At 43.6% G+C, this 9,363-nt stretch overlaps 1 protein-coding gene and 2 non-coding genes across 3 annotated transcripts; all 3 read right to left on the bottom strand.

Moving 5' to 3' along the window:
- Positions 1-2,203: 2,203 nt before the first annotated feature.
- RPSA (ribosomal protein SA) lies at positions 2,204-7,526 on the bottom strand. Its single transcript, XM_063113912.1, has 7 exons — positions 7,472-7,526; positions 6,368-6,533; positions 5,354-5,472; positions 3,615-3,860; positions 2,729-2,857; positions 2,476-2,641; positions 2,204-2,367 (listed from the first exon to the last, which is right to left on the bottom strand). The coding sequence occupies exons 2-7, from the start codon at positions 6,498-6,500 to the stop codon at positions 2,273-2,275; spliced, it is 888 nt and encodes a 295-aa protein (XP_062969982.1). The 5' UTR covers positions 6,501-6,533; positions 7,472-7,526; the 3' UTR covers positions 2,204-2,272.
- Positions 3,399-3,552, bottom strand: LOC134391418 (small nucleolar RNA SNORA62/SNORA6 family). The gene has a single exon (XR_010024959.1). It is a non-coding gene; the product is annotated as a small nucleolar RNA SNORA62/SNORA6 family (small nucleolar RNA).
- Positions 5,544-5,694, bottom strand: LOC134391419 (small nucleolar RNA SNORA62/SNORA6 family). Its single transcript, XR_010024960.1, has one exon. It is a non-coding gene; the product is annotated as a small nucleolar RNA SNORA62/SNORA6 family (small nucleolar RNA).
- Positions 7,527-9,363: the final 1,837 nt, after the last annotated feature.

Genomic DNA, 9,363 nt, shown 5'->3' with positions numbered 1-9,363 from the left:
ACGACACAGTTGTGTGGGATTGTTTCTATAAGCATAAAAGACACTCCTGTCACCCCCAACCCCAAGTAGTGTCATCAGGGGCTGGAAGCTGTTATGGGAACAAAATCTTAAGGCATATATTCAGTGAACTGAGTTTCCAAGTTCAGGCTGAACAAGGGAATTGAATGAGTTCATATTTCCATGAAAGCTGGTTCCTGGTTGCAAGGAGTTGGAGAGGTGCTGGACAAAGAAGGGAGGTGGTTCACTTGGGTCAAATCAAGTACAAGTACAGTGCCAGGGAGTTGAGGAAGGGAAAGAGGGCTTCTCCCTCCCTTGGCAATGGCCTCATGCTAGGGACTGGCCCACAACAGTCCCTGCGAAGATTCAAGGCACTAACAACGGGGGGCAGAGTTGCCAGTGGAAGGCTGCTGGGTGATCACCCAGCGGCATATTGTCACCTAGATTGAGCAGTGTCTATGAGCTAGCTGTTCCATATCAGGTACCACCAGGCAAGAAAAAATTAAGTTTGGATTGGCTAGTGTAAGATGGCTATTCCAGACGGACAGCTTGAGAGCACTGGCTCTGTAGCCATGGGGCAGCTGCTGGGTCCTATGAGAGTGGGGTGATCCCAGACTTGGGACAGCTTGTCCTGGACTGGGCCAGAATGCTAGCATATGGTAACACTCGGAAAGGATCTAATTCTCAGGAACACGAGGCCATGAGGTGGTGGGTGAGGGCCAGGGCAGGCTAAATTCAGCTGAATAAGCAAATCTGTGGGAAATCCCAAGTCTAGGATCTCCTGGCATCCACATCACTGAAGATGAACAAACCCTGCCACGAGAGGACATCTCTTGTCCCTAACCTTAGATTGCACAAAAAAAGAGGCTGTTTGTTCAACTACTATGGGAATTCCAGCAGGCAAGAACCAAAGCAAGGGGCAAGAGGAAAACAGCAAGGTTTGTAGGTTAGAGATACTGGGCACTAGGACTCAGAGATAAAGTGTAGGTTGGGTGGTCCTGGGGGAGGCTGGCAGTTTCCAGATGGGAGTCACATCTATGATGACAGTGCCAGGAAATGACAGGTTTTTCCTACCCCTTGTTGCCTAATGGTGTCCTCCACCCAGAATTTGGTAACAAATGAGCTTCATATCCCTCACCCAGTCCTTACAGCCCTAGGTTCACCCTTTCCAATGCCTCTCAGCCTCCCCTGCCGCCCACCTTCTGGGCATGTCATTGCTTCCCAATGTATGGATTCCAGCAATCTCTACCAGTGCTGCAGACCACTTACAGCCCCAAGATATCAGGAGGTTCAGAGTGCCATTCATATTGGAGACTCAGCAATGTGGGGCAGTGGTAGATTTGCCCAAAGTTGGCAGAGGTGGACTTACCATGAAGATAATGATCTTGAGCTATGGGGTCCCCTCACTGCCTCAGCACCGTTAGAACAGGCCCTGGGAATGTGGTCACATGGGCCATGTATCTCGTAAATTTTCCAAGGAGACAATGTATGGATCAATGTAAATCATTCAGGACCCTCAAAATCTGGATCCAATCTATGGAATTCCTCCATTCTCTTATTAATGTAAGCATGTTATTCAAAGGACAATAAGCATTATTGTGAAATCAGTTTAAGAGGGAGCCATGAGCATTTTTAATGAAAATGCATAGAAAACAGCAAATATGGAGCGCATTACAACGTAATGCTGCACAGAAATTTTATACATACCTATAACCCTCTTCCAGAACCCGCAGGCAAGCTTCAGAAATGAAAGAAAATCAATGTCTTTCAACACCAGGAGGGCCATGGCACCTCCAGGCATTCTAGGATTAGGAAAGACTACATCCCAGCTTTGCCCGAGATGGGTCTGCAGATGCTGGAAGTCACTCATACACTGGCCACAAAACTGGCAAATAGTAGGGCTGTCACTGAAAACCAATTTACTCTAAAATCTGGGCTCTACAAAACTTACCAATGTAGATAGTAATAAACAGTCAAGATTACCAAGACCTTGGAAAACACTCCTTGGGTTAACATATGTGAACTATTTACATCTATTTTCAGAATAGATGTTTCTTACAGAGAAAGAAAGCTAAGGAAAATTCCCAAGTGAAAAGCAATATACTTTATCTACAGTGGGCTTCAGAAATAAAACTGAGGTCAAGAGATATAAAGCAATTCAAGGAATTTTAATCTAGAATAAAAAATAATATAAAACAAACACAACTTTAGAAACTGATATTTATTTTCCGTCAACCTTATTTCCATTTTGCTTAAGAGCTTATAGAAGAACAGCTTAAGACCACTCAGTGGTTGTTCCTACCCATTCAGTGGCCTGAGCAGTGGGAGCTGCAGACCAGTCTTCAGTAGCAGGCTGAGCACTCCAGTCTTCTGTTAAAAAAAATATCAAAAAGCCATCAGATCAGCTCAGTCCCCAAAGTAGTGTTTCCTCACTCTACCATGTGTCAGATACATATTGCAGTCTACTTGTATACATACCAGTAGGGAACTGCTGAATAGGCACAGAGGGCACCTGTACACCTTCAGACCAGTCGGCAACTTCAGGTTGAGCAGCAGTAAACTCAGGAGCTGGAGCAGTCCATTCACCCTGAAATTCTTCCTTGGTCACAGCTTTTTCAGCAGCAGCCTGCTCTTCCTTTTCAATCTGGTTTAAAAAAAAATAAAAACAACTTAGAGACTGACAAATTTTGCTTCCAAGAAGCAGATCACAGCCTTTGTGGAGGAAGTTTACCTCTTCAGGATCTCTGTAGAAGTAGAGATCAGGCATGACCTCCCAGGGGTGTTCCCGGGAGATGGTGCCACGCATACGCAGAACTTCTCGGGCCAGCATCCACCACATCAGACCCACTGAATGAGCTCCCTGCAAGAGTACCAGGTTATTAAAAAGTGACACTTGGTCAACCGCAAAGAGCAAGCACCTCCCCATTCACTTCACTTTCCCCATCCTCTAGGTCCTTTGGTATCAAAAGTATAGACATGGCTCGATCAGTTTAAAAGTGCTTATAACAAGGAACATTATTCTACAGTTCAGGGGTTCTCAACCTTGTTTGCATACTGGAATCATGGGGATTAAAAAAACCAACACAGTTGTCAGCATTCCACCCTATACAACTGAAATCCCCGGGGGCAGTGCCTGCACAATGGCATTTAAAAAAAATATTCTGGTAATTCTTAAGTGCAACCAGTGTTTTGAGACCAGTTACAAATTAACCAATTTGAACCACAAGCAACCTACCTTTTTAGAATCTTATAGCAGGATTCATCAAGATGGTCTGAAAACAGCAAGGAAAAGTAATGCCTAAGAGGCCTAAGTAGAGCATAAAATATGGACACAGGCAGAAAAAAAACAGGCTATTTTTCAATTGCTTTCATCTCTCCTAAAAGCTGCTACGCATTAACATAATTGTAGCAAGGATTACTATCAAACTCCACTCATTGGGCCAGAGACCCTTGTGGTGTTAGCGAAAAACTTGCCCCTCGTGTAGCACACTACCTACACTTGTGAGTTCATCGGCCAGCCACTGGCCTCAACTCCAAGCTCTAACAATGTGCACAGGAATATCTGCTTTTTTGTTCTCTAACATTCATTCACAAACTCTACATCATAAAGTTGTTACCTTGTTGTTGCATGGGATGGCAATGTCCACATAGCGCAGAGGAGAATCTGTGTTACACAGAGCAATGGTAGGCAGGTTAACGTAAGAGGCCTCTGTGAGAGGTTGGTGGTCAGCCCTGGGGTCAGTAACCACCAGAAGACGTGGCTCCCGGAAGGCTGCCTGGATCTGGTTAGTGAAGGTTCCTGGAGTGAAGCGGCCAGCAATAGGAGTGGCACCAGTGGCAGCAGCAAATTTCAGCACAGCCCGCTTTGGAGAATTAAATTAAGAGTTAGCAGTACTCCAAAGATGGTTCCGTAGGAATTCTCCATGTGCTAACGCCCAGTTCTATAATCACATGAAGCAATCTATCTAGTTGGACCCATCAAATATCTCTTCCTCAAAAACAAAAGCATTAAACACGTAAGGATTATTTCTTCTATGTCCTGTAGGTCAACTGAAAAGTACTTGCTATAGCCCAAAAACATACTAAACATGTGTTTAAAACATGCCTCCACCTCCAGGCCCTCTGCCCAGAATGCTTCCCAGCCCAACTTCCTCCCTTTGGTGTCTGGCTCACTGGCTTCCTCACTTCTGGAGGCTCCAGAATCACACCGCCTAGTTTTAAGTACCAAGTGACTTGGGCAAGTTACTCATGTGCCTCTAAGTTCCTCACAGGATTATGAGAAATAAAGGAATTAATACACCTAACACAGAACAGCACCTGGCACCCAGTAAGCACTTCTGGCCTCTATTCAAACTTATTCAGATATCCTATATAAAGCAGGCACACACCCAGCTTTCTTTACCTTCTCTTACTCTCCCCTCCTCCATAGATTTCCTGAACCCTTTCAAAAAGGAAGACTTTTGTTTTTCAGCTATATTTCAAACACTTAGCAACAATGCCTGGCCCAATCTAGACGCTCAGTAAATTTTTGCTGAACCAAGAATGAGAGTGGTCACTTATTCTACAGCAATAACTAAAACTGTCTTTCTTCTACCATGTACCTACTGCAGAGGTCCAGTCACAAGTCAGATTTTGGGGTATAATCCCCTGCAAAAACTCATGGAAATCCACCTTATTGTCAATATTGAAACAGAAAAGAACAGTCTGACTACATAATTTTTAAATCTGTCAAAATCCAAGCCATGGGGTGAATGCAACCCTTGTTTTAGAACTCTCATAAATCAATTTTTAAAATCCACTGTTTCCTCAATAAACAAAGAAAAAACAAAGAAAATCTATCAAAATAGAACCAGAGCAGAAAAAATTAATGTTTTACCTCGCTAGTCGTTATTTTAAAAATGTCAATCAAAGTAGTTTCCATTCAGATAGGCAAAGACTCTTAAAAATAAAAATGTGCTTATAAGACTGATGAGACAAAGACTAGTACCTTACTCTAAGAAAACCTTTCTGAAAAATTTTGCAGTTGACATCAAAATTTTTTGGTCCCAGTATTTCATCATTTTAATATAAAAATTTTGACAATGGACAAATGTGACAAGCCACTTTCATAGGCCATTTCTAGATATTTAGTGACACAAGTAAACACAGAATGAAATAAAAATATAAAGTTCAGCATACTGTCAGATGCCAAGTATGCATGCTGAAAATGTTAAATACTGACAATCCTATGGCTCAGTGCAATTTAAGGTTTCTGAACCGTGGAATTACAGGTTATGTTTATTTTCTTCTATTTTTCCATATATCCCAAAACGTGTACAAGCTTTATGTCTATAAAAACCAAGCACTATTCACGAACCTGGCCTGTATTCCTGGAGGATATGACACTGACATCGGCAGGGTTTTCAATGGCAACAATGGCACGAGCTGCCAGCAGAAGCTTCTCCCAGGTCCTCTTCAGATTTATGATGTAGATGCCTAGGTGAAGACAGAAAGACTTGTAACACTTAACCAGCTGTGCAAATGGACAGTGTTCTAAAAAGCTTAGTGTATGTGGCAGCAAGTACTATCAAACTCCAGTCATGGAGGCAAGCTCTACTGGTGTTAGCGAAAATCCTGCCATTAATGTAGCACACTTCCGACACTCAGAAGTTCACTGGCCAAGACTGGCCTCCACCCTGAGCTTTAATAGTGTGCAGCCTTCATTCAGTCTGCAATGTTATCTCTTCCCCTATATTAACCCTCTACCCAGTCCCCTGGGCTCCTACAAGTTCTTACCCAGTTCCTGGTCTCTATCATTTGCATTGCTGCCAGAATCATTCTAAAACTCCTTTACAACATGCTATGCCAAGGCCTAAATTCTTCAGCAGCTGCATCTCTAAGCTCAAGAAGTGCCATACCCAACTTAATGCCTTCCACAAGCTTGTCACAACCTACCTTCCCTCCTCTTAATCATTCCAAGTCAAAATGTTCATTCCCACCTCTTCCCCTTCTTTTCTCTCAGAATTCAGCACCTACAAGTAGAAGGCACTGTGGGAGGTAAGTTATTAGGAACTCAGCTAACCAGCTTCCTCATCTTTACATCTCACACCTCCTTCATGACCCAACCAAAGTCCCATAACCTAGTAATTGCTATACTGTTCCACTGGAACACAGAAACCTTTTCTCACAATGACAACAAAGACATTACTTAAACATGCTCTGAGGAGCATGTTTCCAATCTAGGGATCTGATTTATTATTTTACAGAGAGCCCTCTGAGGCAGAAATGTTATGTATAAAGAAATCACTTCACCCAGTACTACCAATCAGAATAACAGGGTTAAAATTTGTACTTACAGCTAGAATAACAAAAAATTAAAGCAATGACTGACCATCACTTTTCCTTTTGTAGATGTACTGTTCCATTTGGAAGTCAAGGTTGGTGCCACCTAAGTGGGTTCCTGCTGCAAGGAATTTGAGGACATCCTCTTCCTTCATCTGCAGGACATCAAGGGCTCCGGACATTGTGAAAAGTTCCCTTTAAGTTACGACGGGAATCTGAAAAACAACAGTTAACAATCTAGTTCTTTTCATTCCAGTTGCGTTAATTGGGGTAGGGTTACACTCCAACTATTCGGAATTAAGCCAACTTCACATTTAAAAGCAACCAAGGACTACACCTTCTACAGTGTCAGGCACTGAGCTTACAGTGTAGAGAAGGAATAAAATACAACAGGACATTAACAGATAAAAGTGTATGTCCCGCATTACAGAACTACAGCAAATCTTGCTGAGGAAAGCGGTGTGGACGGCAGAATACCCATGCAAAGCAACTAGACAAAAACAACACATTTTGCAATTCAACACTTCCCAAAGCGCACAGGAATTAAGGAAAAATTATAGTAATAAAGCAAAGGTAACAACTAGATGTGGAAACAGCAGCCATCTTTGAGGATATGCAAATTGAGCAAAGGTAGGGAAGATATGAAGAGGTTTCCGGTATTTTCAACCAAGTCGTAGGTGGGTGCTTCGGCATTACTTCGCCGTTCTGTCACAACTAGTTTTCCTCAAAACCCTGCCAACATCTGTAACAGCTCCTGACCTGTCTGGCGCGAATGGGAAAACCCGAACAGCTCAAGTCGCGGGTGTAAATCGGCGCCCGGGCCTCCACTCACCGCCGAGTGTCGGGGTGCGAAAGGACGGCAAGGCGGCGCCTTAGCCCGCTTGCTACACCCCCACCCACCCGCGCGGCGTGGCCCGAACCCCAGCCCCGTTCCTGCGCTGGAGCGCGACCTCCGCCCGCTCCCGGGGCATTGCGGGAACCGCGGGCCCGAGCCCGGCCACGTGCGGGCCGCCAGCCTGAGCCGGAGCGCGCCTATCCGGAGACAGACCCGGCCTGAACAGCCTGCATCCCCAATCTCCGCACCCCTTCATTTGAGTCAGAAGCTCATTTTGGTGGCGTTAGGACGCGCCGCGGACCCCCAGAGGAGACTCACTCAGAACAACGCCGTGTGGACCCCTGTCTGGGCAGCGGGGAAAGGACAGAGGGCCGGAAATGACGTTATTATATACTCCATCGCTAGCCAATGGCAAAGAAAGCCGAGCGGAAGGAAGGCGGAGCCGTAGAAGCGCATTGCGGGGCGGGGCTTCTCTTTCCGGAAGACGGGTTTGCGGCGCCGGCGCGAACTCCTAGCGGCGTAGTTGATGGGGGTGTTGGTCGGAAACCGGGAGGTTATGCTTTGGGGCTTCTCAGTGCCACAGCGACGCCTCGCGCCCGCTGCTGCTGTGGTTCATGTAAGGAACGCGGGTGTGAATGTAGCTAGCCAGCCGTTTACATTTGTGAACTTGAGCGGGTCCCTCAAATTTAAGCTGTAGTTTCTTTACCCGTAACGTAGGAAGGTTTGTTGAACACAACAAGCCTAAATGTTCGGTAAACAAAAGCTGGAGGATTTATTTACATATTTTGGAGGACAGTTTAATGCGCGTAATTCAGATTTTAAATGATCATTTTGGGGATGTTTTACTAAAAAAAATTAAAAGGACAAAACCACAGATCGTAGGCGTGAGAATTTCTTTTTGATAGAAGAAAAAAATTGCAGTATTTATCAATAGATTAATAAAAATTTATGCTGTCAAGTCCAATACTATATATCCATTTTTAAATAATTAAAACATGTTCTGTGGTACAAAAAGTAATTGAAAAATGAGAGTGATAATGAAAAAAAATTTTCATGAAGCCCTATGAATTAAAATATGACTGTGAAGAAATACCCAATAGCCAAGTTTTTAATAATTATAAAAATAGTAGTTCTCAACCCTGTCTGCAGTTAGAATCACTTGGAGAGCATTTAAAGATATCATGCCCAACACCAAACCAAAAATATCTAATCTTTAAAAGTAGCTCCCAGATAATTCTAATGTGCAGTCAGGCAGAGAACCACTGATGTAGAGAAACCGGGTGATGTTTTTGCCCGTCATTTTTTTCAGTATTTTTAAAAATTTCTGTAAGGAACGCAGGTTGTTTATAAGTTGATACAAAACTCCACTGCATTCTAATAGAGCTGACATAGAAGGAAAGGAGTATACTTAGTCGTGGTGGCCTTAAGCTTCCCTAGAAACTGCTGCAAATATCTGGAGACGTTTTGGCTCTCAAAAAAAAAAGACTTTAAAAGATAACTATCTGAAAACTGAAAGGCTGGCTTTTATAGACAGTTTTTTGTCACTGCAGAACTTCTCTGGGAGACCTTCTGGGATACCCCCAAACTACCTTAGCAGCTCCCTCCTCTATGCACCATGGAGTCTCGTTAACACCACCAGCACATTGTACAGTAGTTATGTTTAGGTGTTTTTCTCCACAATATCAGAAAATATTCCCCGTAAAATAAGTTCGTTCTTGAGAACTGATCTGCATGATGAAAATTCTTGGCAAGGAAATAATCTAAGTCCAAAGAGGAAAAAGGTATTGTAATAGTTGTAAACCACGGTAAGGAGCCCTTGGCCTAAGAGGCACTTGTCAAAGGACTGTAGCTCCCCAACCAAGTATCTTCCTACCCACCTCTCAATCTCCTGGTCCTCTGCACAAGTTTCCTCACCATTTATTATCCATGCCAACTTTTGATAAAAATCTCAGACCCTACCTTTGCAAACTTTGGTTTTTGGGGTTTGTATTTAAAAAAAAAAAAAGGTGGGCTTAAAGTTTTTTTTCAAATGGAAAATTGTGCTAGAGACTAGTTTTTCAGGGACTACATTTCACATGGCATTGAGTGGCTAGGTGAGTCCCTGTACTGATTTCAAGCTGAGAGACCAGAGACCTGGAACTTGGGTCACCTAGCTGGCCTCAGGCATTAAGTTCATCTTGGGCATCTTCCCAGTTCCCTTTCTACACCAG

Source organism: Cynocephalus volans, chromosome 11, assembly GCF_027409185.1.
Source record: "Cynocephalus volans isolate mCynVol1 chromosome 11, mCynVol1.pri, whole genome shotgun sequence".
NCBI lineage: Eukaryota > Metazoa > Chordata > Mammalia > Dermoptera > Cynocephalidae > Cynocephalus > Cynocephalus volans.
Note: the sequence above shows the minus strand (reverse complement) of the source record. Positions and strands in the feature narration are given on the sequence as shown.

Coding starts and splice junctions, on each gene's coding strand:
- RPSA (XM_063113912.1), bottom strand. CDS start 6,500: ATGTCCGGAGCCCTTGATGTCCTGCAGATGAAGGAAGAGGATGTCCTC. Junction 3,861..5,353: donor CCTCCAGGAATACAGGCCAG/GTTCGTGAATAG, acceptor AATTCTCCAAAG/CGGGCTGTGCTGAAATTTGC. Junction 2,642..2,728: donor TCTACAGAGATCCTGAAGAG/GTAAACTTCCTC, acceptor TTTTTAAACCAG/ATTGAAAAGGAAGAGCAGGC.